The sequence below is a fragment of the Lynx rufus genome, unplaced genomic scaffold, assembly GCF_022079265.1.
Source record: "Lynx rufus isolate CCGP_SWC_20201006 ecotype Redwood Valley unplaced genomic scaffold, mLynRuf1.p SCAF_2, whole genome shotgun sequence".
Classification (NCBI taxonomy): domain Eukaryota; kingdom Metazoa; phylum Chordata; class Mammalia; order Carnivora; family Felidae; genus Lynx; species Lynx rufus.
Genome location: NW_025814834.1, coordinates 215121696 through 215149640, shown reverse-complemented (window position 1 = coordinate 215149640; position 27945 = coordinate 215121696). Strand labels below are relative to the sequence as shown.

The 27945-nt window shown below is 61.9% G+C and overlaps 1 protein-coding gene across 1 annotated transcript in view; it reads right to left on the bottom strand.

Moving 5' to 3' along the window:
• CASZ1 (castor zinc finger 1) overlaps positions 1-27945 on the bottom strand; it is a 52882-nt gene that overhangs the window by 6654 nt on the left and 18283 nt on the right. Inside the window, exons 3-15 of the mRNA XM_047085406.1 lie at positions 17544-18020; positions 13655-14489; positions 12608-12676; positions 10886-10976; positions 9972-10136; positions 8853-9025; positions 7769-8613; positions 5281-5416; positions 4973-5036; positions 3540-3694; positions 3313-3435; positions 2031-2360; positions 311-509 (exon numbers count right to left, since the gene is read on the bottom strand). Of these exons, the coding sequence (XP_046941362.1) occupies positions 311-509; positions 2031-2360; positions 3313-3435; positions 3540-3694; positions 4973-5036; positions 5281-5416; positions 7769-8613; positions 8853-9025; positions 9972-10136; positions 10886-10976; positions 12608-12676; positions 13655-14489; positions 17544-18020 (3662 nt within the window). The remainder of the gene's footprint in view (positions 1-310; positions 510-2030; positions 2361-3312; positions 3436-3539; positions 3695-4972; positions 5037-5280; positions 5417-7768; positions 8614-8852; positions 9026-9971; positions 10137-10885; positions 10977-12607; positions 12677-13654; positions 14490-17543; positions 18021-27945) is intronic.

Genomic DNA, 27945 nt, shown 5'->3' with positions numbered 1-27945 from the left:
TAAAATTCTAGGCCTCTGGGGAAAGGGAGCATAGTTCCAGGATGGGCAGAATGATGCCAAGTGCACGGAGAGTTGGGATGAAATGACAGACGTCACCAACTGAGCACCAGTCTGGACCCCTGCCCAGGGGCCTCCAGGGGCCCAGGGGCAAGACAGTGCCCTTTCCAGAGTCTGGACGAGGCCAATTCAAAACGGGTGTGAGAGACGTAATGAATCCCTGCCGGGAGGAGGAGCCAACCCCGGGCCCCGTGCCTCCCTGCCCCCCACCCTGGGCCCCAGGCCCCCGCCCGCACCTGTCCCCGGGGCTGACCTGGTTGGGACAGAGACACTGAAGTGAGTAGTACGCAAACTGGTCTCGCACGTTCACCAGGTTGTTGTTGGGGTTGATGTGGTCCAGGCAGTGGGACTCAGCCTTGCCGGAGGTTTTGCAGACGTACTTGCAGTTCCCGAAGAGACAGTGGAAGTGGAACTTGTTGGCGTACTTGCAGTCCGTGGCGAGGCAAGGATCGCTGGAAGGAAACCACAGCCCAGAAGGTCATTGGCGTTCCCAGAGCCCTCCCCGCCGACATCCTGACATTGGTCGAGTTGGGGTTCTGCTCCCTAATCCCCTGCGGTGTGGCCCAGAGGAATGGCCCCCGGGGCTGCCTTCCTGCTCAACAAGTGGCCTCGGCCAGAGGAGACTACAGATCCCAGCATGCTTTCCTGCCTTCTTTTTGGAGCTCGGCTGGTGCAGAAAGGGTTGCGGTGTGCAGCCTGCCCAGAGCATTGCATGCTGGGACACGTAGTTTCCACGGCCACACCTCAGGATTATAGATAAGGCGGCTGCAATAACCTCTTGGATGTGAAAATGAGAGATGGCGTTGCCAGCCCTGGCAGGGCGCCAGTGAGGGCCTGGCTGGCGTGGCACAGGCACTGCCCTGGGTGTGGCTGACTGACAGGGTGCAGATGGGTGGGCAGCCCTACCCGGAAGCTCTGCTCCCTCGGGGCCCTGGCCAGGGGGAGTGTGCGCCTGGTGTCAGGTCCCGCTGAGGCGCACAGCTGCCGGGGCCCCCGGGGTCAGCTCGGGGCTCAGGGCTCCCGCCCACTCAGAGAACCTCACCAGCCGGCTGAGTGGTGGGGCTCGGGGGTGGGGGGGTGGGGGGTGCTGGGCTGAGCCCCCATGCCAGCCTGCCCCGTGAGCGGCAGCCCTGCCCCACGGCCTGCCTCCTGGGCTGCAGACAGGTGTGGAGGACGCCATGCCCCGGCCTTCTGCCCTGGCTGGTGCCACAGCTGCCGCCACGGTGGCCCCGGGGTGGGAATCCGACCGCGCTGGGAAGACTAAGAGCGCTGCCGCTGTGGGGAGGCGGAACGAACAAGGGAAGCTCGGGGAGGGACGGAGAGGAACGCAGGTCCCCTTCCATGCCAGAGGCCCAGCCCCAGGTGCCCAGAGAGGGGGGACAGCTGCCACTCAGGCGGTACACGTTCACATCCAATTTATTACTTTTATTGAGAACAGGAAGCCGCACACATAACGATACAGAGTCACCGTTCTCGCCGCAAGGCGCCACCACCATCCAGTGAGGAAGGTCCCTTCCACCCCTGAGAGCTCAGACCACTGTGCGGACGGGTGTGGGCCTGGAGTGGGGGCCTAGCCCCCTCGCCCCCCACCCATGACTTCGCTTGCTCTGCAGAGACTTAGCCATGGGTGCAAGGCCCAGAGTGAGATGCAGCCTGCCTTGCCGGGCGAGGCCCAGCACTCCCGGCCCACCTAAGCTGGTCCTCACAGCGCCAACGCTGCCCCTCTGGAACAGCGGCCCCTACCACCACCACCTTCTCCCACCCCGGCTGCCTGCTTGGGGAGCAGGCAGTGAGGCCAGAGCAGCAGCTTCTTTGGCTAGAAGGACAGCGTCCGATGACCGTGTCCCAGAGAGGCTGGGGACAGCCCGGGCTCACTGCAGGGTTAGGAGCAGCACCTCCTCGGCTGCCCTTGCTAGCACCTACTCCCGAGACACGCGGGGGACACGGGACTCCCGGCTCATCGAGGGACTCACTTCTCCTGGAACTGGAGGAATCCGGGTTTGACCTGGGGCTTGGCGTTTTCTAGAGAAGTCGTTGCCAAGGGCGAAGTGGGCAGGTGAGGCACTGACGCTGGAATCTGAGGCATCTGGGGTATGGTGGAAGCCAGCTGCTTCCAGGCGAGCAGCGTGGGGGTGGAGGGCACGGCAGCCGGGCTGGGAGTGGGACCCTCCAGAGAGGCTGTGGTGACAGGAGGCGCTGGAGGGGACGAGGGGGCCAAGGCGGGTTTGGTCTCCGCAGCCGAGGTGGGGAAGGGAGCCTCTGCGTTTCCCTTCACTGCTCCTCCCTCCGTCCGGAAGTGGAAGCTGGAACAGGCAGAAACAGTGGCTCAGAGGGGAGGAAGAGGGCCCTGCGCAGGTAGCCTTTCCCTGGATGTTACCCCATCAAGAGCCTAGGGGCCCAGTGTCCCTACATAGTCCCCAGCAGCAGGTGTGATGCCACCAGGAGGGAAGGACTGAGAACTGCTGTGTCCTCTGGTTCTGAACTTGGGCTCCTGGCTCAGCCCTAGCTATGTCTTCCTGTGATCTTCCTGCTGTGTCTGTCCCTAGCTCCTTTCTACACAGAGCAGGGGACAGGGACAGCAGGGGGCATGAATCTGCGCTTCCAGAATCTGCTCTGAGAATTAAAGGTGGGTCTCGCTCGGCCCTCAAAGATGGCTCTTCTGCAGACTAACGGCTGCCTGAGCAGTGAGCGGAGCCTGAGCTGGGGCCCGGCAGTAGCCAAGGTCTGTGTTAAATGTCTGCAAGTTCTGGGTTCAATTACAAGAAGCGGCTGGCCTGCTGCTTTTCAGCTCAGTGGGTTTACAAATTAATTTCATTATTTTTAGGTCAAAGAAAATCTACAAATGCAATACTGTGGCTTGGAAAAGGCCTTCATCTAAGGTCTCTGCCTGGGTCAGAGTGGGGTCTTTCCAGCTGGCTCTGTAGGGAACATCTGTGGTAGAGCTGCTGGCCACACTGGTGGGGGAGGGGCGTGGGGGGTGGGCAGAAACAGCTGCTCAGGGTCTCTAGGTGGAGCCTGGACAGGCTCAGAGGACCCCGCCAGGCGGCTGAGCAGGTGGAAGGATGGGGAAGCCTGCCTTTTTCAGGCAGTACCTTCTAAGAAACTAGCTCAGCTTCTGAGTTTCGGTGCGAGCAGCACACGGCGCCTGCCTGGAAGGCAGCTAGAGACCCAGGCAGCCCCCAACCCCACGCAGCCTGGAGCCAGGCTGGAATGAAAGGGGCTGGGTTTCCACGCGCCCTGGGGACCCCCACTCACTTGGCATGCTTGATGGCCCCGTCCAGGGTGCTGAAAAGCGCGCCGCACTCCTCCACCACGCAGTGGAAGTGTGCCTTGTGAAGGAAGTCACACTGGGCGTCACAGAAGTCCTTGGTGCCAAACCTGGCCAGAGGAAGCAGCGGTCAGAGGAGACCCTGGGGCACTGGCCACCACGACGGGTGGGCGTGGCCCTTCCTGCTCCTTTGCTCTGCCAGGGAGCCCCTCACCTTCGAAGGTACACCTTCCAGGGCTCGGACAGCTTCTCCTGAACCAACGCCTTCACGGCCTTGCCCAGGAAGGGCGAGGACTCCACGGCGGGGCTGCCCTCCGCTTCTGTCTTGATGTTCAACAGGCTGCCAAGGTTGGGGTTGCCCTGAGACATCTGCAAAGAGAACAGGGCCGGTGCTTGGGACTGGCTGGCCGCCGTGGGAGCAGCAGCGGCTCTGGGCCGCCTGGGCCTCTTGCAACGCACTACAGCAGTGGAGAGGAGAGGGCGCCTGGCCCTGCACAGCTCTGGCCACAGCCGAGTCCGCTCTGAATGGTGCTGCCCAAGGCAACGTGGAGATGCCACGGCTCCTCCACACAAACCCCGTGGTGCTAAGATCCATCACTCAAGCTAAGGCCGGGACTCTGGGCACACACCAGACCAGCTTTCCCCAGACTTTGTGGCTCCCTGGTTATTTTCCTGCCAGGTTTTCAAAAGAAGTGCAGGGGGGGTGGGTAACCCCTATGAATTCCTTGAGAACAAGAGAAGGCACACAAAAGAGGAGCAGAGAGGGAGGGAGGGAGGCTCAGGGGGTGAGATCAAGATGGCTCAGGGCTACTGGGCCAGGAGGGGGAGTGGCGAGGGGGAGCCTGTGTGAAAGCTTGACCCACATGGGGTGTGGGGCCCCAACACGAAGGAACGAGGGGGTACAGGGGCCAGTGACACCCTCCCCCACCGCCAAGAAGGGAAAAGTAGAGCAGGAGAGCAAGGAAGGAGAGAGGAAAGGTAGAGGGCGCGGAGCCCTCGGCAGAGGGTGGCGGGAGGCTCCTTCCCTGCCAAGGGCCCTGCGGGACCCCCACCCGTGAGGTCCGGCCCAGGCCCAGCTCCCCCAGCAGTCACTTGTGTATGGTAACCAAATTAATCTTGCTGTAGTCAAATTTATCATGTGAAGGGGGGAAATATATTTGAGATGATGTATAATTTACAAAGACCCTGCATTATTTAAAATAAATATTCTGGAGCGACCTCTGTGGAAGGCGTCCGAGACCATTACTCAACCCGAAAAGTGGAAATTGATGCTTTGCTCCCACTTTAGTGCCCCTCCCCCACCCCGTTTTAAACAAACAAAAAAATATATAAAATAAATAAATAAAATTAATAACTGAGAGGGAAAGAAGTTAGAGGGCTCTGGAAAAGCTTTTGGAGCCCTCCATCTGAAGGGAAGAAAAGGGTGTCAGAGGCTGGAATATATTTCTTCAGCCAGTTCATTAAATTAATTTGTAAGCAGTGGCTCTGAAATTATATCCGATGAAAAATGGCCTCAAAATTTAAATGGTACAAACTCATCTTATTAGAGGCAAAACATTAAAAAACAAACACCTCCCCCCCACCCCCCAGCATAGCTTTAATTTCTCTGGGTGGGGGAGCGGGAGGCGTGTGATGGATGGTTCTTACCTTATTCATAAGCGAGGATAAAAGAGACGAGTTTGCCGGGACTGCATGGCCATTTGATTCATTACTGGAACACACAAACCAAGGGGCCTTAGCTCAGACGTACGTGGGACTGAGCCCAGACACTCACCCTTCCCTGCCCATCCCAAAGGCCCCGGCCCCGCCTGCTACATCTGCCTGGGCTGGAGGAGGACCCCCGCCGGGAGGGCTTGGCCCCTGGCCTCGGTGGGGTCTGGCTCCAAGGGCGCTGTCCCCAAGAGCCTCCTGCAGTGGGGCAGAGCTGGTGGGGTGGGGACCTGGCCTCGCCTCACCTGGGCTCCTTCACAGTCAGGTCTAAACTGCGGTCCTGGGAGACCTCGTGGGGAACCGGGGCGCCAGCGCTCTCACCGGGCTCCTGCTTCACCGGGGCCGGGGGGAACCTGGCGGGGGTGGCCTGCTGCCCGTTTCCTACAGGGGAGGGGAGGGAAGATGGTGTTAGAGGGGCTGAGGGCTTCCTGTGGACACAGACCGGAACCCCCCACCGCCGGAAGGGAGGGCAGTGGGCCGGGTGGGCCGGGGGCCCCAGGGGAACCCTGGCTGCTGGTCAGCGATTCTCCCCACTGACATGATCGCTTGTGACGCTTACCCCTGTGTGGCAATTCTTCAAGTGATAATTATTGCAAAATTATGTCAAAGTTGTCCCAGCTCAGGGCCTCCTGGAGGAGAAGGGCGGGAGGCTGGGGAGGGGGCTGGCACGGGGGTGGGGGCCCTTCATTTTCTCCACCGACTGTCACAGTCAATTTGTGGGGCTGCCGCTTAGGCTTTTATTAAAGACTCTGTTAATGCTGAGGGAAAGTGGCAGATCTAGACTGGGAGCTGCGCCCCTCCGCAGGTCCCCGGCCCGCTGTTGCCGGGGCGACGGCCCTGCCTTCCACTGAGCATGCCTAGGAGGGGCATCTGCTGTGTCAGGGCGATGGGAGCTGACAGCCAATCAGAGCAGTTCAAACTATGTGACCTCGCCCGTCAAGCTGTCCAGGGCAGGGATGTGAGGCCCACTGTGGCCGGGCTGGGCTGGACCAGGGTCTGGGTGGGAGCTGGCGGGGTGTAGCCATTGGGGGAAAGTCTGGAGCTCGGTAGGCAGATGATTTGGGAGGCCAAGCAGAGCAGGGGCAAAAGAAGTTGCTGACAGGAACATGTCCACCGAGCCCTTCTCCACAATCCCCAAGTGGCTGAAATATTAATCTGCCCCAAGGCGCTGCAGCTGACAGAAAGCTGCTTCACAGACAGCAAGTGGCATTTGATTAAAAAATAAAGGAAAACGCCCCCCCCCCTCCCTTGACCTTTCTTTTGGGGGAAGGAGATTTTTCTAATGAAAAAGAAAGAATTTGACAGTCTGGCCCCTGAGCTCAGTGTGGTCCTAAAGTGGGGCCCACCCCGGCCCACAGGCGTCTGGCCAGAGGCACAAGGCCCCTGGGCATCCTGCCGTCCCTCTCACACCTGGGAATGGAAGGTGGGTCTCTCCACGCTTCCAGCTGATGGGAACGTCCCACTCGGGACAGGATAGTAGCTCCCCAAAGTCACTTGCCCAAGGTCCCCTGGGAAATGGCCCGGCCCCCTTGCCAAGCACTGGCAGGCCCTCTAGGAGACCTGGGCAGACCCCTGGGCTAGGCCGCAGGGACCTTCCGGCCTGCGTGGTCTTGAGACGGTCTCACAGCAGAGTAGGGCACGCGGGTTCAGGAGCCGGACCGCTGAGGTCCAAGTCTGGACTTCGCCGCCTCCTGGCTGCGTGCCCGGGATTAGGCTACCCCCACTGTCCCATCAGTACCACCAGGCAGGACTCTGCTTCCCTGCCGTGTCTCCAGCACTGGTAAGGCATGTAGCCCTCAGTAAGCACAGCGGTTGCTGAATGAGCGGCTGAAGTGACAGCTGACTGTTCTCAGCTACGTACCGAGAAGGGGGAGAACAGGGAGAGGAGCCAGGTAAACAGAAAGCCAAAGAATTCCAGAGATCACAGAAAACATTTAAAAAGAGTAGAAAACTTGAGAAGGAGAACCGCTCCCCATGGTAAGCCAGAGGGAGGCCAGAGGTGGGACTCGGGAGGTCTGGCTGCGTTGTCCAACATGGCAGCCGCTGGCCAGGTGTGACTAAGTTAAAGGGATTCCAACCAAAATCCGGTTCCTTGGTCACAGAGCCAAGTTCAGGCACTCAACAGTCACAGGTGACTAGTGGCTGCCATACCAGACAGCACAGGACAGAACACTTCCGTTCTGGCAGAAAGTTCTACCAGACGGCACTGACGGAGAGGGAGACACTGGAAGGTTATCCTCGGCCTCGAGGGGCCGGCCGGGTGTAAATCCCAAGCATCCCTGAAGTGCGGCCACCTGCTGCTTGGCTGGACCCATGCCCCTCCAGGTGACACGGGGGGCCCTAGGGAGGCGCAGGGATCTGGGACTCCTCTCATCAGCGGCTGGACTTGCGATAAGGGAGGGTGACAACTGGGGGGTGCGGAGTGGTAAGGACCAGCTGCCCCGGGACACACAGGCTCCCAGTGAGGCCAGGCCTACGGCCCCCACTTCACAGATGAGAGAACAGAGCTGCCTCGGGTGGGGTGGGCAGGCCGGAACAAGGGGGCCCCAATAGCAAACAAACAGGATGGAGGCAGAGACCAGGCAAAGATGGGGGCTGGGGGCGTGGGGGACGTGGGTGCAGGAGTAGAAAGACGCCTCTCCAACACCCCCCGACTCTGCTCTGCGATCTGAGGCGGCGGGCTCCCGGGGTCCGTAAGCCACTCGTTTCCTGGGCAGTGCCCGGCCTGCTCACCTGGGTCAAAGGTGGCAGAGGGCTTGAGGGCAGCCGCGGCCAGCCTGGCCATCATGGGTGAGATGAGACCCTTGCTCGCCGAGATCCTCTCCATGATGGAGGCGGGGGGCACCGGGACAGAGGTGGCGGCGGCCGGGGCAGAGTCACCGGCTCCCGAGGCGGCCAGGGCGGGTGTGTCGGCTGCCGCCGAGGCCACTGCCCCGGACGACATGGCACCCAGGAGGCCGGGGGCACCCACGGGCAAGGAGGCGCTGCCCCGGCTCGGAAGGATAGGGAAGTAGGGGGCGGCGGTGGGCAGGCCTGAGTTGGAGAGGGCCAGCGCCAGCGGGATGGAAGCGGGCAGGCCCTGGGACAGCAGCCCGGAGATCTTGCTGTTGGGCGGCTTGGCGGCACCGGGCGTGGCCTCGGCGGCGGCGGCGGCGGCGGCGGCCAGGGAGGCGGAGGACTGCTGGCTGGTCGGGGAGGCGCTCAGGCTGGAGTTCTTGCTGCTCAAGGCCGAGAAGTCGACCAGGTCGTCGTTGCTCGACTCCTCGTGCTCCGTGTCCTTGGCGCCCAGCAGCGAGGACGGCAGCCCCAGCGCGCCCGAGGAGCGGACGTGCCTGCGCTCGTGCTTGCGCTTGTGCGAGGTCATCTGGCTGGTGGACGTGAAGGTGAAGCCGCAGCCGGCGCGGATGCAGTGGAAGTGGTTGGTGGCCTTGCTGTACACGCAGCCCTCGTACCTGCACTCCTCGTACTTGTAGAACTTCTTGAAGCCGTCCTTGGCATACGCGTCGTCCTTGATGTGGTAGCTCTTGTGCTTCTCGATGTCACACTTGTTCTTGAAGGTGAATGTGCAGCCGGGGCGCCTGGACGGGACACGGCAGGGGCTGTCGCAGGGCCTCGGGGAGGAGGGGGCGCCCGGAGGTGGTCCTGCCCGGCTCCCGCCTCGGCCCCGGGGGGAGACCCGGAGAACCCCCGGGCGGCCCCCCTACCCTTGTGCCTGTGGCCTCCGGGAGGCGGGACCCCGAGCCCCGCACGGGCCCACTTCCCCGCCTCCCCTCCCTCCCCCAGGCCAAGCAGCCTCCCTGGTGGGCTCCCCGTTCACCTGCAGTGGAAATGCGTGGTCTTCTGCCCGTAGAACTGGCAGTCGGCCGTGCCGCAGTCCTCGGTGGCTCGGAAGCGCTGGAAGCCATCGTTGATGAGCTGGGTGTTCTTCTTGTGGAAGTTCTCGTGGGTCATCACATCTGACGTGCTCGTATACACCTTGTTACAGCCCACCTGCAGGGGCAGAATGGCCGTCAGGGGGACCGAGGCCAGGCACCCCCGGGCCAAGGTCAGAGCCGCGGTTCTGCTGCCCACAGACCCCCCCTGCTCAGGGGAGCTTCGGCCCCTGTAAACATCCAGCTGGGCTGTGGAGAGCCGGTGAAGACCCCCCCCCCACCCCCGCCCAGGGCCCTGCAGGCCTGGGCTGTGCTGAGGGCTGGGTTGTCTGCACGGACTCCGGGCACCTCCCGGCACAGCCAGGTGTGGGAGTCCCGTTCCGCCGAGGGGCGTTTGGGGTCCTAATCCGTGGCTCTGTCTCGAAAGCCCCTGGCAGTGGGCAGGGCTGGGCCTGGGGGCCCGGCAGTCACCTTCGGCCCCGGGACTCGTTCAGTGGACACTTCCTGGCACAGGGCCCTCCCCACCCCACCCTAGCTGGGCCAAGGCAGGCAGCGTTGCCATATTGAGTAAAAACCCGTGGAATCCGAGCACTCTTGAAGGCTGGGCCGTGCCAGTGTCTGCACCATCTCAGGGCCCGGAGAGAGAGCCCCCCTCTCCTCCTGGCCCAGGTTGTTCCACGGAGCCCATAACAACCCCCTGACAAATGCCGGGGGAGGCGCAGCGGCTGCTATTTGCAACCCCGAGTCGCTCCCCCTGGACCTGACACCTTGAAAAAGCCCAGACTCGGCGTGGCATTAAAACAGAGAATTAAACAAAAACCTCCTCAGGAACCATTTGCAACGCTCCCCTTGGTGTTAAAGCCTGAGAAATGCTGGTCTGTATAAACAGCTCCCTGAATTTCACCCGCACCAAGTATGGCCATGGGGACGGCCCCGCCCTGGCCCTGCCAGACACCGCCCGGGCCCGCGCCCCCAGGACTCCCTGCGCTCGCCCGCCGCCCCCCGCAGCCCCCCCGCTGCCCCCGAGCCAGGCCCCGGCCCCTGGGTGGCCCTGCCCCTGGCACCTGCATGCAGTGGTAGTGGGTGCTCTTCCCGTTGAGGTGGCAGCCGTGGTAATAGACGCTGCAGTCGTCCAGCGGGCTGAAGCGCATGAAGCCGTGCTGCAGGGAGTTGTCGCGTTTCTTGTGCATGTTGTAGTGCCGGATCACATCCTGCTTGCTCGTGAACCTCTGCAGGAGAGCACGAGTTGGCGGGGGCCTGGGCCAGCCCCTCGCCCAGAGCACTGCCCCCCCCCACCCCCCGCCCACTTGGCTCTCCCTGGAAATAATCCTGCCTGGGGTCGAGGCAGCCGGGTGGCGCCCAGGCCAGCACAGGGGACCACAGACGGAGCAATTCCAAGTCCCAGAGCCACAGGGCCTTCTGTGACCTCCCGCCGGGCTCCCAGCGCTCACGCCCAGGAGCAGAGGAGATGAATCTGGCCAGGCCCTTAAGGCAGCGGCTCTGACAGGGGACAGCTCATTTTGCCCGGTGTCACCTATGGGCTGTGCCGCCAGCTTGGGCTCCCTGATGAGCAAGAGGGGACAGCCCTGGGCACACTGGCTGCGTTTCCCTCTCGTTCACCTGCTCTGCATTTATCACAGGTGGCTTTGACCATAAGTGACGATCTCTCTGCCCCTCAGCGTTATCATCTACTAGCCGGGGCAGGAGGACACCGAGAAGAGTCAGACAAGGTGCCGAGGCCCTGGGGCGGGGGTGGGGGGTGGGGCTCCCAGGGAAGGGAGCTTGAATGATCATCCCAGGGAAGCAGGTGGCTCCAGACCCTATCAAATGCCTGTTAGGCTAATAGTTTTCTGGGTTCTCTGCGTGAGTTAAGCTCAGGCGGCCTCGGCAGAACTGAACACCCCCGTCCCACTTCCGAGAGGCTCCCCCACCGATGGGCCAGCCCGCAGGGGCGGGGCTGGTGCCCACAAGGCCCTACCTGGTAGTTGCACTCCGGGTCAAGGCAGTGGTAGTGCTCACGGTACTGGTAGGCGCAGTGGATATGGCCACAGTGCTGACTGCCGGAGAACCTGCAGAGAGGAAGGGTGGGCTCAGCCCTCTCTGGGCAGCAGCCCCAGGGAGGACTCTTCCCTCCCTTCCCAGGGAGGACTCTGCCGCCAGAGCAGCAGAGAAAATATGTGCCCATACCCTGGGGAAGCGCTGCTGGGCTTCAGGGGCCCTGAGCCCTTTGTAGGGGTATGGGGGGCAGAGGCGGTCTGTGGGGGTGAAGTGGCAGAGGCCAGGGTGAGTGATCAGGCCTGTTGGGAATCCTAGGACCACTGAACTGCAGACCTGTCCTGCCTGCCTCGGGAATGAGGACGCAGTGAGGCACACGGGCCTGGCACCAAGGTGGGGAGGAAGAAGCTGGGGCGGGCCAGACGGCAGAGCAGAGACAGGGAGGAGGCCTGGGATGGGATGGGATGAGGCGGTGAGGGCAGGAGCCCGCAGGGTGACTGCCTTTCCTGCAGGTGCCGCCCGCCGGCCCCGCACCCAGAGTGAAGCCAGGTGCTGGAGACACTGGCTGGGCCAGCCCAGGGCCCCGCTGCTGAGAGGTGTTAAAGCCTCGCTCTGTCCTGGGCTTTCCTGACACTTGAAACAGCCCAGGGTTATGAATTTTTAAAGCACAGCATCTGTTCGGCTTCCTGCGGCAGGGAGTGAGCTCTCCAGCCAAGTCCGCAGTCGGGAGCCCCGTGCTGCCTGGCCACTGCCCGCCTCCCAGAAACCCCGACCTTCTCCAGGCCCCGGTGCCACTGGGCTGTGGTTCTCAGGCTCGGCGATGGCCACCCTGGGGAGGCGGCTCTGGGGAGAGCCTGCTAGGACAACTGGGGAGGAGGCTGGCCTCAGACTGTGGGACATGCGTGCATACACACACACACACACAGACAGAGACAGAGACAGAGACAGAGACAGAGGGAGAGACCCCTTTGTAAAGGGAGAACCGCTTGCAAATAAATATTTAAGCTGAAGCTGCCAAAAAGGCCATCTGCTGAGGCACTAATAATAATGATAATAATAATAATAAAGAGATTGGAACAAAGCTGAAAAGACAGAGAGGGACAGGAAGAACCTAGAAGATCAGCAGAAAGACACAGGCTGGGGCACAGCTCCCTCCTTGGGCTGCCCCATCGGGTGTTGGCAGCAAGGGGCCGGATTTGGGGGCCTCCATCGAGGCGAAGGTTCTTTACCCACCCATCGTGTGGCCTTAAAAGTGTAAGAGGGCAGGTCTGCGGTCAGGAGGTGAGGGTCAAGGCCCGGCCCAGGGAGCACACTGAGGCCATGTCAGGGAGGATAATTGCGCGCACCTCCTCTCATCCCCAGCGGCTCCACGTTGGCCTGAATCCCACCCCAGACTCTGTATGAGGCGTGGCGGGAGCTCGGTGCTCACCTGTGGCCAGGCCCCGCCATCAGGCCCCTTTGGGCACCCTGGCCCTGCCTGGGGTACAAGCTGCTTCAGGGCGTGTGGCCCAGGTCACATCGAGGGGCAGGGGCTGAGATGGGACGCAGTCCCTCCGGGGAATTTGAGGGCATGGGCGCATAGAGGTAGGGAAGCAGTAGGCACTCGGGCACTAGCGGTCAGATGGGCCTGTGGTCCCAGGGTCCCCAGGCATTCCTGGCCCCATCCCACCACCTCTCCAGGGCAGTCTCCTCCCCAGGGGCCTACCTGGCAATATATTTCTGGTAAATGTTTACATCTTCGGTGACAGCTGGTTTATCTGTGGGCAATCCGTTCCTGGCGAGAGACACACAGGGCACAGCCGATTAGCCGACAGGGGTAACTTCACACCCCAGAAGTGTCTAGGGGGCAGCTCCCTGTCCTGGGGCCCTGGCCCTTCCCTCTCTTGCTCTGTTGTGCTCTGAGGCCCTCAAGGTGGGACTGGAAGGCCCTTTGGCGGAACCTTGGCACAGGTTCAATTAGCCCAACTCCGGCAAGGGCCGGGCCATCCCAAGCTGGCACGGGCCTAGCTAGGAAGCCTTGGAAGCTGGGGCCTGGCCCCCGTGGCATACCGGGAGTCAGCAGGATGCTGGGAAGACCACTGGGGAAGGGGCAAGAGAAGGTGGGGTCATTTGATCAGAAAAGCCCCCCTCCCAGGCCAGTGGGCAGCTCCCTAGATCTGCTCCAGGTTTTTGGCTCTGCCTCAAGGGGGAAGGGAGTGTGGGAACCCCACATAATTGATCCACAGATAATTTGACCGTTGCCTGGGGGTTAGCGATGAGCGTGCCCCCAGACTCCTGCCTTCTCTTGCTGCCTTCCCCACGGCCCAGGCCCTGAACCTGGGAGCCACGGTGACCGGCTTGGAGCCCAGAGCCCTAACCCCAGACTAGGGCTTTCCCAGCCAACCCCACAGCTGCATTTGAGGCACAGAAAGCCTGTCACTGGCAAATGGGGGTTACAGCAGTCCCTGGTACGCATGTTAGCAGATGAGTACATGCACGGGAATACCTGACGTGTGACGCGCGTGTGCACACTGCAAGATGTGTCGCGTGCTGGGCGTGGGTGGTTACGCAGGCCGTGTGTGTGTGTGGGTGTGTGTATACGTGTGTGCACACGCAGGCATGCGCATGTGCAGAAGCATGTGAGAGCCAGTGCGTGTATTAAGCTGGCCGCATGGTGGACGTGTACAAGTACGAGTGGACGCGTCCACGAGCATGGGCTTCAGGGGCAGAGAAGTGGCTACTCTAGTCCCGAGTTCAGGATGGGCGTCCTTACTTGACAGTGGAGACGGTCCCCGTGGTGATGGAATCTGTTTTGGAGAAGGTCGACTTCAGGTACTCGGGAGTGTTGAAGGGCAGGGAGGCGGATGGCTCGGGCCCTGGCCCAGGGGCGCTGGGAGCACTGGGCACGCTGGGGAGGGGTGCAGGAGCCAGGCTGGGGGTGGGCGGAACCTTGGCGGGGCCCGGCTTCTGGATGGCCCGGACGTCGTACTTGGAGGGGCGCCCCACCTTGCCCGTCTTGAAGGCAATGGCCCCGCCCATGTCGGGGCTGCCCTCCCCGGGTTTGAAGAGGTGCAGGTACTTGACGTTCTCCAGGTCGTACTTGGATGGCTTCTTGTAGGTGCTCCCGTTCTGGGGCCGCAGGTTCTCGCCCGTCTTCAGTTTCTGGATGAAGAAGTCGTACTTGGAGGTGCGGGCCACCAGGCCCTGCATGGGAACGCTGCTGTGTGAGGGCAGGGGCAGGATGGTGGCCTTGGTCTCCAGGTGCGCCGTGCTGCTGGGCAGCCGCAGGCCGGGCAGGGGCCCCACCACGTCCTTGCCCGCCCGCTCCTCGGCCTTGGTGCTGTGGGCCGGCCAGGAGAGCTGCTCGCCGGCCTTGAGCTTGCGGATGTACTCCTCGTATTTGGAGAAGCGCGCCCGCTTGCTGAGGGCATCCTCGGAGGCGGGCAGCATGGAGGAGGTGGCCACCTCGGGGGTGGAGCCTGCGTGCAGCTTCTCGAAGCTGATCTTCCTGGCCAGCTCGTCCCTCGTGTTCTGGTCATCGTAGCCAAACATGCCGAGGAACTCGGTCATAGTGGAAGCCGCGTAGTCCCGGAGTGAGGAGGCCTCTCCTGCAGCAGTGGGGAGAGGCCGGTCACCTCTGGGAGGGAGCAGGGTAGCCAAGGGACAGGGGGCACCCCCTCCCCGTGAGCCCCCACCCACAGAGGGAGGAGGCTGGCATGGGGAGGGGGCGGAGCACGACATGATCTATGGACATTTGGCTCACTTGTTAGGTTTTACGACTCTTAAATTAATTTGTTTAAAAAAAAAGTAATTAATACCGGGGTAAAATAAAACGAGTTCATCAATGCCAGGAAAATCAATTTCCTAAATGTTCTGGCCGATGGCTTTTCAGTACATTAAACAAAGTTTCATAAATGTCTCCTCTCTCTCGCCTTGGCCTAATATGAAAGAGAAGTCACTTTACTGGAAGTAAGGCCAGATCCCAACCTGCCTCCCAAGGGTGGGGTGACACGGGGGCTGGGGACAGGTAAGGATGTGGGCCGGCAGCTGGGCAGTCAGGAGGGACCCCGGGGGCTGAGGGTTGGGGGTGGGCCTGGCTGAGCCTGTCTGGAGGACTCTCCCTGACCCCCACAAGCAGACACACAGGCCCTCATCCCTGGGAGGTAGAGGGCTTACCCCAGGCCTCACCAGGAGCTGGCCCCCCCGGCTCCACCGGCCCCCCACATACTGAGGGTCCCAGACCACAAGGCTGAGGAGGCAGGGGCCTTGCCAAAGCATTTGTTCAGACTCACTCAAGGCCCCTTGCCCCAGCCAAGAATTATGACGTGAGGAGTCCTACGAACCTCCCCGTCATCCTCGTGCCCGCTCGTAAAGGTGGCCACCCTGAGGAGAGTCTGCCTGGGAGGCTGGCCCTACTGGCCCCAGGCAGGGGACCGAGGACAGCCTGTCTACAGGCTCTACCCGTGTCCACTCTGGGGCACACAGAGATCCCGGAGCGGCCTCCCCACAGGGACGTGAGCAAACACGTACACACACACATACACGCACACCCCCAGCTACCTTCCCAACCCCGCAAACACACACACATGGACACGAACCACCCAAACCCCACACCCATCTCCCCAGGATGAGCCTCAGGACGGCGGAGGCAAGATGATCCCATTCTGCCTGGGGTTCTTCTCTGGAGCCCCACGTCCTTGCACACATGACCTTCGCCACAGCAGATGTGTGACCCCCCCAGCACACACAGGCTCACTCATTCTCGTGCAGAACACTCACGAAACACCTACTATGGGCTCCGGCCTGGATCGGGGGTGGGCGCACATAGGAGGGTGAGACCCACATGGGCCCCAGGGACACACATGTTTTCTCCATTCCTGTCTGAGCCGGCAAAGTCGGGCACGTTCACTCAGAGCAGCAGGGCCCCAGGCTGGGAGTCCTAACGGCACACCCAGGGGGAAGGCATGGCTGAAGAAGGGGTGGGAGGCCCAGGACCCCAGCAGGGTGGCAGATGAGGGTCGCCTCCCAACCCTCATTGCGACCCATCGGGGCTGTGTAGGAAGAGGACAGTCACAGGTGGCACCTGGAACCCCAGGTGGGCAGAGTGACCCCGGGAGCCAACAGATGGCTGTTCCCTGGGACGGGGTGGCCGGTGGGCCACTGTCCTGACCTCGAGCTACATGGGGTTGGGGGCCCAGCCTGGGAGGAGGGGGCTCTGGCTGCTCGATTCAGTGGCTCAGGGACCAGGGCGAGGGGCTAAAAATAGCAGGAGGCAGCTGAGCCCTCACTATATATGGCAGAGAGACAGAAGGCTTTGAAGGGCAGGCAGCTTAGAGGAGGGAGGGGGCTGGGTGGGGGTCTGAGGCAGCCCAGAGGCCTGCATTCCTGAGCCCCCAGGCCCAGAGAAGGTGGTCTGAGCCTGGCGGTGGCTAGGGCCCCAGCTGGTTTCCTCTGGTGCCCAGGGCTGAGCAGGCTGCCCCAGGTGTCAGACGGGGCGATGCCCAGGTCACGAGGCCACTGGCAGTCCCGGTCCTGCCTCCTACTGTCCCAGCTCTCCGTTTGGGGTGAGAGAAGGCAGGGGTCAGGGCAGGGCTGGGCCTGGGGGGTGGGGCGGGCCCCTGATGGGACAGCGGCCCTTGTCCCCGTCCCTCCCTCTCCTCTGGCTCAGCACAATCACCTTGTGTCTGGGAACGGCAAGGGCTTTTCCTATCAGAGGAAACTGAAGGTCACACTTTTCCTCATTGATCTTGCAATGTTTGTTAATTACTCTGTCACTGATGTGGCGAAGGATAATTAAACAGCTCTGTTTATATCTTATATGCATAATTATGTGGCTGCGCAGGGCTCCCCGCGCAGGGAGGAGATGCGCCCCTCGCTGCAGGGGGAAGGGGATAGGGGAGCAGGCAGGGGAGGCTCGGGGCACCGGGCACAGGCCTGAGAAGGAGGCCAGGAGCTGGAGAAAAGGCCCCGCACCCGGGTTCCAGCCTAGCCACGGTGACCCCCTTCCACCCAGAACCGCAGGCCCTCTCTCCCTGGAGTGTGAGAAGCTCGGGGCTGCTGTGAGTCAAAAGGACAAGGAGACAGCAGAAAAGCCAGGCCTCAGCCACCTCGTGGGAAAGAGGCCAGCCAGAGGAGCGCGTCCGGGGCAGGTGGCTGTAACGGGATCTGCGGGCCGGGCTGAGCCATCCCGAGGCCCTGTGCCTCGCCCCTGAGAGGTCCTGCCTAGCAGAGCCGGTGTCCCTGGGAAGGAGAAGGATTCCGGGAAGGGGCAGGGGAGGAGGCTGCCAGAACAGGTCTATCCCGGAGCTCTGCTCCTATGGCTCTAGGGCTGACCCCGCAGGCTCCTGTGATGCAGGGGTGGAGACACAGTCCCACGGTCTGTCGTGGGTCCCACGTCCGCACAGCCATCCCTCACCTCCTCAGCCGCCCCCAGCCCGGCTCACACCTGGAGCGCTTCCCTCCCACCCTGAGCAAGTCTTCCCTGTTCGCGCCAGTACCTCGGCCCCAGGCCTCGCGGGGCTGGATGAGGTGCCGGGACACGGAGCACGAGTGGGGGAAGCGGGCATGCTCTGCGGACCCCCTACTCCTTCCCTGCTGCCCGTCCCCCCACGGGCTATGCCGTCTGTCCGTGCGGCTGTCTGTCCGGGACTTCAGGCACCTACCCGAAGCCTGCTTGGTACTGGGGCCGCTGTCGTCCTTGGAGGCCGCCCCGTCAGACTCCTTCTCCTCCGCGACGCCGCCGCCATCCCTGGGGGGCTCTTCGCCGTGGTCCTCCTCGTCGCTGCAGCCCTGGGGCTGCACCATGTAGACGCCCTCGGGCGGCAGCTCCAGGCCCTCGCGGCCGATCCGCCCCAGGCTGGGCGCGGGTGCGGGCTCCTCGCTGTACTCGCCGTTGACCCACTTCTCGATCACCGCCCGCCTCTTGTCTTCCTCGCTGCGGACGCCCCGGGCCACGCCGGCCTCTCGGTCCCGCGGCCGCAGCGGGCTGCCCTCGGGCTGGGGGCCCGCCTCTGCCCCCTTCTCCACCACCACCTGGCGGCTCAGCTTGGCGCAGATGGCGTTGAGCTTCAGGCCGCCTTTGCGCTTGGCCGCCATCGCGGGCTTGCCTGCGGGCGGGTCGGTGCACCGGGTGCCTTCAGCTGCAGGGGTGGAGGGAGAGGTCAGAGGGTGCGGCCACCACCTTGGCGCCCCCCCCCCCCCACTAGGCCCTAGGTTTTCTGGATCCCACCTTCCTCACGCTGCCCCTGGCTGGGGGCAGCGGTGGGGGGGGGGGGGAGGATGTCTGCGCCCCTCACCAGACTGTGAGCTCCAGCGGCCCAGCTCGCCCAGCGCCCCATCCCTAGAGCCTGGCACCGAGGCCGGCGTGCACTGGGTGGTTCAGGATGGTTTGGAAATGAACATATGAACGGACGAATGAACGAACGACTCCTCAAACACGAGGGGCAGGCTTCTCAGCACCTGGTTCCCGGAAGCGTTCCCTACACTTGCTTGGCCCTAAATTCCTCTTCTGAGAGGCGGGCACTCAAGGCGGGCGCTCAAGGCGGGTGCTCAAGGCGGGCACACACTGAGGCCTGCCGTGGTCTGCCCCATGGGGAGGAGACCACCCAGAGCCAGGGACCGGCCTGAGCCAACCTCTTGCCCTACTGTCCCGGCCACTGGTGGCTGGGACCCTTCCCCCTCTGAGTGTCTCGTCCCTGGCAACTCCCCCGCCAGACTTGGTCCCTGGACCCCACCGGACTCCTGCTTCTGCTCACTGGAGAGCTGTGGCATCTCTTCCTGTTCTCCCGGCCGCCGAGGGCCCTCTGAAGGCCTCCGCTTTTCCTCACTCCCCTTGCTTTCACAGACCCTCTTTTGTCTTCTCTGGCCATTTCCTTTCCTCAAGCCTCAATCAGGGCCACTCAAGGGCAGAACGCTCACAGTGTTTCCAAGAACCGCTCATCCTTGTCTGAGGATCCCACTCTGCCCTCTCTGCCATAGCCACAGCTCCTTCCCTCGGAGGCCTGGCTGACTCCAGAAAGCCCACTTCCCAGCCCCGAGAAGCCACAGCTGGAACAGGCTGGGCTTTCCCAGACCCCCAACGGAAGGCCCAGAAGCTGCAGTTGCTGTTCCTGAACGACACGGCAGCCCGACAGAAACTCTTTAATGCGGCTGCCGGGGTCTCGCCACCTCCCTCACGGCCGCTGAGCGGGGGCGCCCAGGGGTCCAGGGTCGGGAGCACACGGCGGGTCCGCTCACCACACAGCCTGGGACCTGCCACCAAGGCCAAGGGTGGACACACATACACATTTTGTGTATATGTCTGCCTGTCCTCCACCTTTCCATCTGTCCGTTTAGTTGGCTCCTATCGTGTGCCAGACCCTGCGGTGTGCATGGCAGACGGCCTCAGCCGATTTGAGCACAGGGGGCCCCGCGGGAGCCTCTCAGTGGCAGGGCTCCCTCGTGTGTCCCCCAGCAGAGGAATGGGCGTGTCTGAGTCTCCACCCACGTTGGTCAAAAGGCCGAGTGAGGGCAGGGGCTCGGCTTCCAGGGCCATGGGCAGAAGGGGCTTCCCTAGAATAGATCAACACCCTGCGGACCCCCACACACGAAAGCCCACCAACAGGCATGCTCACACAGGACGGCCACCCCTGCCTGCCTGGGGACCCTGTCCCGCAAGGAGACTTGGCTCGTACAGACGGGTGGTTGTACAATGCCCAGCGGCCCCAGACCTGCCTCGAAACCACCTGCCAGTGTGTACGGCCTCACCTGGCCCAGGGACCCACCGGCCCCAGCCCAGTCCAGCCAGCCGACTGCCCCAGAAGGGTCTGCTTGGCTCACACCAGTCGGCCCAGTCTTGGGGCCCTGGCTCTGCCGGGCCCCACCCCTGCCCAGGCCATGGGCCTACTCTGCCCAAGTTCATCCGCATCTCCAAGTCTGTGCCGCCCACACCCAGGTCTCCAAGTGCTGACGTGGGTTCTCCAAAGTTCAATGATGGTTCCCCTAGTCACAGCATCCCACCCAACCTCTGGGCCAGCTGCCAGGCTGCACGACACCAGGCTTGCTCCAGCAGACCTACAGGGAGCAGGCCTCACCTGGCCCCCTTGGTCCCCTGCCCTGGTGGGGACGGGAAGGGGAGAGTGGGGGAGCCTGCTCTATTTTTACCAGGAGGTAAGCAGCCAAGTGTGTAAGGGAGACAGCAAATGGATCTATAAATATTTATCCCAAGGAAGAGGGAAGCAGAAACTCCCAGGGCTGCACTTGCTGCTGGTGACACCCCCTCCCTGGGCTCCCACCCATCCTGGAGCCTCGAGGCACTTGGGCCCACCCAGGCCAGCCCACCCCCTCCTGCTCTCCGGCGTGTGCCTGGCTCGGTCCCTCCTGGGCCCCCACCAGCTGTGATGCAGCTGTGCACCCAGGGCCCACCCCCCGCCCACAGGCCCCTCTGCTCCGCCTACACCCCCCACACCTGCCCTCCAGCTGCCGCTCTGCCCCAGCCCACCTGCCTTCCAGATGTTGCCCTCCCTCTGACTCTACTGCCGATCCCAGGGGTAGAGGTGGAGAAGGCGTGTGGGCCTGGGGTGCAGGGCAGGAGGCAGAGGCTAGGGCAGCGGGTGGGGAGTATGAAGGAGCCAAGGTCCGAGCTGCTCGCCCATCCGCCTTCCGGCCCACTCCGTGGGGTCCTCCTCCCCTCCCCCTCCATCAGGGCGCTGGGACATACAGACTACCCCCCTCGTGGTCTGACCCCAGGCTCCTGTCCATGTAAACATTCCCCCGACTTTCTTCCCTAAAATATAAACGCCGTGGCCGGGCCTCAATGGGAGGAAGCCATCCGTCCCCGGCCCTGTCACTGCCCCTTTCATCTCCTTCCCGCCACCAGCCTGCCCGCTGCTCTATTTACACTGGACACTTCCTCTGGGAACAATACTGCCCAGGAGGCAGGCTTGGGCCAGGGGGTGGGAAGGCGAGGGGAGTCCTGCACTGCTTACCCAGGGCCGGGCTCCAGAAAGGAGGCAAGGGGCGGGGCAGCGGAGGTGAGCCCCAGTCAGGCTGGGGGAAACAGGGGAAACTGGGGAAAGGAGCGACGGGTACCCGCACGTGCGCAGCCGGCCCAAGGGCTCTCCTAGCTTCTAGTCTCTGGCCCCGGTGCCTCCGCATCAGTGGGGTGAGCCCCAGGAGGTGGCACAGCACGAGGGCATAGCCTGGCTCTCCTGCTTGTTGGTGAAAGGGCCCCAGGCAGGCTCCCGCCCTGGGAAAGGGCCACAGGACTGTAAGGTGAGAGGGTTCTGGCAAGCAAGGACCTGGAAGAAGGCAGCTGAGCCCTGAGAGGGACAAGCAAGCAGGTGTGGTGCACCTCTAGGCACAAGATCCCAAGACCAGGAAACTTCACCGGGGCCAGAAGAAAGAGGGGACACCAGAGAGGCTGGGGGGCTGGGCTGGGCTGGGGGCAGCCTGTCCACTCAGCAACAAACGACCCCTTCCCAGGTCTTCCGACCTCCTCTCCCAGGGCTCCAAACTCAACCAGCCCCCTGCAAGCAGGTCTCCTGTGTAAGCTGAACAGATCCTGCTCAGGGTGGAGGAAAGGAGGGGGGCAAAAACCAGACCATGCACATCTCCAGGTACGGTCTCCTGATGCCTCGTGATGACCCCGTGAAGCAGGCACTGTCATCATCCCATTTGATAGAAGAGGCAACTGATCCTGGAGCCGTGAAGACACCCAGAGCCCAGGCTCACAAGGGGCCCGGGCTCTGCCAGGAGCTGGGCAGCCACCGTGTCCCCAGTTAAGGCTTCTGGGTGGGCCCTAGGAAGTCCCAGCCCTCTCTTCCCATCTCCTCCTCACTCCCTCTCCTGGTTCCCAGAACACGGAGCCCCCTAAAGTGTTAACTGCGATGGGTAAAATGGTGCAGCAGATTGCTACAATAAATAATTTACTGATATTTATAAATATTCAAATCAGCCAGCTTCAGAAATCAAATGAAGGGAGGGCCTCGGGAGAAGGGCCCGTTATGCCAGGAACCTCATCACTCCCTCCAAAGGCTGGGGAAGGCCAGGGCTCCTGCCAGTTACGGGGGAGACAGGGGGGCTCCTACCACTGCACCTGGGCCCCCTGTCCCTGATCTCTGGGGATGAAGGGGTTGGGGGTGGCTGGAATGGCTCCACCTCCTTGCCAGGTTGAGGCCAGACCCTCCCCTGCCCCGGGCAGCCTGTGTCAAGGGGTCGAGAGGCTCCAGTGCCCAGTGCCCACTGCCTGGGGCTCGAAGTTGCTTGTTCTGCCCTGGGTGGGGGGGGCAGTCCCTGGGGGCTGGGCAGGCCTGGCAGCAGCCCCCCCCCCCACTTGTGAGTAATGTGTTTCGGGGCCGGGCGGCCTGTCAGCTACCAGGCTCCGGGTGCTTTATGGGCTCTGCCTGGTGGCTCTGAACTCCCTGGTAGGAAATAAAGTTCTCCCTGTGCGTCCCTTCTAAACATTTCACTCAGTGGAAACGGTGTTTAAGAAAAATGAGGACATATTTCTTCCTAAGGATGCAGTGTCCCCTTTGGGCAGCCTAATGCCCGCTGTATATCAGGAGGTGGGGAGGCAGGGGCCAGGCACCGGTCCCCTGGGGTAGGGATGCTCCGGGGCCCCCCTGCCTGCTGCCAGGCAGCTCAGGGGCCACAGACACTGCCAGGCCACTGGTGGCCGCCCTGTGGCACGGCCCAGAGTGACAGGGCGGCTGGCACCCTCTGAACACCTCCCCTGTACCAGAGACCGTGCTGAACACTTCCTGACGTCAACTTCAGTGACCCCCCCCGCAACATCTCCATGAGGCTGTTGACCTGTCCCCATTTCCAGATGAGGAAGCAGAGAGAGCCTGGTGAGATTGGTAACTGCCCATGGTCACTCAGTGTCAGTGCTGGAATCGGACTTCCATGGGGCTCGGATGCCCAAGGCCACGGTCTAACACCCCACACGCCCCCCTCCCCGCTCCCCAGCCTCCCAATTGGGGTGGTGGCAATGTCGGAGCTTCCACGCTGCCATCCCTAAGAACTTGAACTTGACAGGCCCCAGTTTTCAAGTGATGCATCTGTGTTCATTCAAGACACCCTCTGAGCTCCTTCTACAGGCCAGGCCCTGGGCTCAATCCTGAGGACAGCATGAGAGCAAGACAGACTGTCCTGGTTCCTGCCACCACGGGCAGCTCAATTTAGACAAGGGGACAGATGTTCAAGCCACCATAAGCGCAATCACTGTGGTGAAAAGTCCAGGTGCCACAGGAACAGCGAGTCTGGGAAGCAAGGAAGGGTCCCTAGAGACACATGCTCCCCCCAAGCTCCCCGACCATCCTTCCCACCTCTCTCCTCACCTCCCCCACCAGCCAATTTCTGTGTTAACTCCCCTATCTCCTCCAGCTGTGACCCCCTACCCCAGCCAAGACCTGTCCCATAGGAAAAGGTGTCCTTCTCTCTTGGGCCTGAGCCCTCCCCTCCCAGCTCAGAACAGAAGGGCCGCCCAGCTCGTGCAGGTAGGAGAGTGGTCACTGCTCCCCGGGACTCTCAGCCAGGCCCCCTGGTCCCCAACAGCTCTAAGACGGGAAGTGGGGGGGCCAGGCTGCTGGGCCCTACTTGCCCCCCTTTGTTTATTTATTTATTATGATTTTTTAGTCCAGTTAAAAGGTTTACTATCCAGACGCGTCTAAGTGGCCTCACTTAGCGTAAGTAACTCTATAAATCAGGGGAACTGTTAACATCCACCGCACAGGCTGGCTATCAATCTCCCCCAGGTCACAGCCAAACAGGAAGGGGAGAAAAAAAGAGTTACCACCCAGGGGAGATTTAAAACACACACATACGGCACACGCACAGACCGTGCACGCGCGCGCACACTCGGGCGTCTCCGTGTTTGTACAATCATATTATAATTCACACGTGCACATGCAGAACGGCCCGGAAACTGGCAACGCCGAGTGTGGTCACGGTAACACAGCACCAGCAGGGTTCCCGCGGCCGAAAGGGAGTCGGAGCCTGAGGGAGGGGAGCCTCCAAAGGGCCCCCAGGGCCGGGCTCTCGTGCCTGAGCTGCCCTGGCCAGCCAAGTGGCTCTCGAGGGCTGTGGAGCGTCTCTGCTTGGTCCCCTCCCCTCTCTGTGGCCCCTGCCACTGCAAACCCAAAGGGCCGAGCTTTCCCCTTTTGTGTGCCCAAGGTGAGCCCTCGGCAGGGAGGTGGAGCCAGAGGAAAGAGGCAGGGAGGCTGATGCTTCGGTCCCTAGGTATTCACCAGCCGTGCCCGAGGCCGGGCACACCCCCGACGCAACACGCGGCTCAAGAAGGGTAGCCCCGTCCAAAGGAGCGGCCGGCTGCCTCGGAGGGTGCTGAGGCTAGCTGGGCGTCCAGAGCCGCTCTTCCGCAGGAACACCCCACCTTTTGACCGGAGTACGTGCGGCCGGGCGCACAGAGCTCGGACACAGGCTCCCACCCCATCCCCAGAGAGGGCCCCAGGCCCGGAAGGACCCACCAGCTGGGCCACACCAGGCACCCGAGTGGGACAGGCCCCTCCTGGCACCCTCTGTGGATCCCCAAGACAAGGCAAGGCAGCCCCAGGGTGGAAGGCCTGCCCCGGGGCCCACCTCTCCCACCTCGCCCCGGAGGCCTCCTGGCTCACCCGCCCGCCTGCCCGCCGCATCTCCCGTGAACTCTATTTCTCTTTCCTCTCTGAAAACAACTGAGCTGTAAATACTGTTTAACCTTCTCCCCCCCTCCCCCCCACCCCCTCCCCTCCGCACTATAAAAACACAAATATGCCATAACTCAGCCGGCCCGGCCGCCCAGCCTCCAACATGCCCCGCGCCCGGGCCTCTCAGGAAGGTCATTACAAACGACTTTCCGATTCACTGCTCCTGAAATAATTTTGTGTATTAAAACCTGAATCTGCACTTTCTGGGGCCGAAAGCCTCGCTTAATTATGGCGGGTGTCCTTGGGACGGACAGTGATCCTTCACTCGCCAGCCCGCTCCAGCCCTCCGCCCGCCAGCCCGCCCCCCTCCCTGGGCCCAATCTGTTTTCAAAGTGTGTCTGTCCTTTATTAAATTGTTTTCTTTTCCACATTATCAGTTGCCATGGAGACCTCATCTCTCGGATTATTTGAATTTCATTATATCTATTGATTTGGGAGCATTTCATCTTTTTTATTGTTTTTCTGTCAATTTTCAAAACGAATAACCATCTAATTTGCGTCAGTGCTGATTATGTTTGTCCCTCAATAGAGGTCGGCAGCTGCGCTGGGGAAACAAATCAATGAAAAACCATCATAAAACTCCCCACTCCAGTCTCCGGGATGTGTGGGTGACATTCCACGCCTGTGAGAAACACACTCATCAGCTCCAAGTTCGGCTACGGAGGCAGCGGCACCGCTCCACGTCCGCCTCCTCTGGCCTTAATATTTAATTTCGCGATTTGGGGCATTATTAGTGGTGTTTTTATTAGTGCGTGTGCATGTGAGTGTTTGGTGGTGGGCCGGCTGTTCCGTTAATTTGTGGGTGAGGCTGGGAAACCCCAGAGGAGGGCAGGGCGGAGGGTGCTAGGGGTGCGGTGGGAAGTGGAAGAAGCAGGTGCGGGGCGGGGGGGGGGTGGGGGAGAGCCCCGAGGATGGGGGCCCGGGAGGGGGGGACCCTGGGACCAGGAGGACCGCGATGAGGGGCTGGAAAAGGGGGGTCGCAGAAGGGGGACCAAGCGAAGAGGAGGAAAAGAGGGAATTCAAATTGCTTACTTTGTTGGTTTTTTTTAAATAATTTATGCAATTTTAAGCATTTATGTATAAATTTTTTAATAAGCCACCCTGGAGCAGGATGGCCATTAACATCCCAACGTCCTTCTGTCCAATGGGCTGGCGGAGAGGATCAATTTCTGAGAGTACTTTCCCTTTTTTATGACATGATAAAATGCTTTTAAAGCAACTTACACAAATATGGAAATTTTTTTTTTCTTTTCTCCCCTGTCCCCTCTCCCTTCCCCTAACAGCCTTCTCATCCGCCAGGGAAGGGTGTGCGGGCACGCGCGCACGCACGCACACACACACTTGTGCCCCTACTGCTCCCTCTCCTGCTGGGGAGGGGGGCTGCGGGGGGCTGGCAGGGAGACAGCCCCAGTTCTAACTGGAACTGGCCGCCTGTCCTTCTAACAAGGGCATAAACTTTCATTACCCATGCACGCAGTCAAAGACAATTTAGGGAAACGCGCTGCTCGGAAAAGGAAAACCTCAGCGATTCGTGACCCACGCCGCCGCCATCTGGGGGGCTCTCGCCTCCAGCGCTCAGGGGAGCCCGGGCCCTGAACCTCTGGCCCTGCCCGCAGGAGGTCAGGGGGAGGGGCCCTTGTGGGGGGCGGGCAGCCCTCCAAGGGAGGGGAGAGAGCAGAGGGAGCCAAGGGTCTCCGCCTTGGCTAGCTGGGCGCACCCGGGCAGGCCAGGGGACAGTCCCCCTTGTCGTGCTCTCTCCCCACACTGCTTCTCTAGCCCCACTAGGCATGGGCCCTGGAGGGCAAGCACAGGGCTCGTGCCTTTCTGCCACCCAGTGCGGGCACAGAGCAGAAGCTCAGCTCTGATGGACAGATGGAGGGATGGAGTGAAGACAGTGTAGGAAACCTGGCCCAGATACCCTCAGGCCCAGGTGCTGGAGAAAGGCCCCCTGTCTAGGTGTCACCTGCTCCGGAAGCCGGTCTGGGGCAGGAGTGCCTCTGGGTATAGGGAATGGGGGGCACTGGAGTGAGAGGGGGCGGCCTGGCTACCATCACCCCTACCCTGGGCCCAAGCCCCAACTCCCCAAGACGGAGCCAGGCCTTATGAAGAAGAGGCCAAGTGGCCTATGCCCAGACTTGGGGACAACTGTACTTCTAAGTTCTCTTCACCTTGCAGCCCCTCTCATCCTGATGCGGGGGGGGGGGGGAGGGAGGGTAGGGACCGAGGGGTGAGCCCTGCCCAAGGGATACCCTGCGGGGCCGCGCCTGGCCCTCCATACCATGCTCGGACAACCAGGACTTTGGCAGCTTCCAAATCAGACAAGTCGACATCAGAAACTTGGCCCCCCAATTTTAAGAAAGTTAGGTCTCTGCCCTGGGCCTCAGTGTCCTCATCTGAAACAGGGCTTCCAGCATGGCATCGAGTGACATGTCTGGCATGTGGAGCCTGCCCTTCTACTGGATGGTGACCGCGGGCAGGGTCCTGCCTTGGGAGGTGGAAAGGCTGCTTCCTCCCTGGCCCGGGGCTGGCGTGGGCAGGGCAGAAAGCCCAGCCTCCCCGAGACCTGGGAACTCTGGGTCGTCCTGCTTCCCTCCCCCCCCCCCCCAAAGAGCCCAGCTCTCTCCTTGGGCCCTCGGCCGTCTAGGCTGCTGAGGGCCCGATACCCTCCTGCCCTCAAGTCTCAGAGCATCTCTTGGGAGACTTCCCTCCCTCTGGGTGAGCCTGACCCCCCGGCAGCCCAGGAAGGGCTCCTCCGCATCCTTGGTGGCAGCAGGCAGGGAGCACGCCCGCCACGGCCAGGCCGCCCCAGCCCTCAGTGGGGACCCAAGGGGAGCCCACCCTCTTCCTCTTCTGTGTTCAGATCCCCCCCCCCCCGAACTGTCATTAAAATAACAAGTTTCTGTTACAATCTAAACATTCCCACATCGCATAAAGGGTTATATTACACCCGAGTCACTCCCGGGCCCGTGTTTGCACAGAAAAGCTCACGGCAGGTCCCCCCTCCTGACGAAGTGACTTATTAAAGTTTAAACAGTAATTAACAGAACAATAAAAATAAAGGGATGTTTGGGGAGTCATAGCGCACACAGGGTTTTCGGCAGTGCCAGCAGATTTTCAGTGCCCTGTGCTGGCAGCAAAATGTGACTGTGGAGCCAGGGGGGACGGAGGACGGGGCCGGGACGGGGCCAGGGAGGCTTCGGGCCTAACGGGTAAGGAAGCAAAGGCAGACCGGAAAGAGGGGAAGAGGGGCCCAGGGGGCTTATTCGGGTCTGTGCGGGGCCACCAGCCCCACCAGGATCTGGAGAGGCGGGGCGGGGGGGGTTCCCTATGAGCAGGAGAGAAGGCCTGATGCTGGCAGGAAACCGCCCAGCCGGGCTGCTGA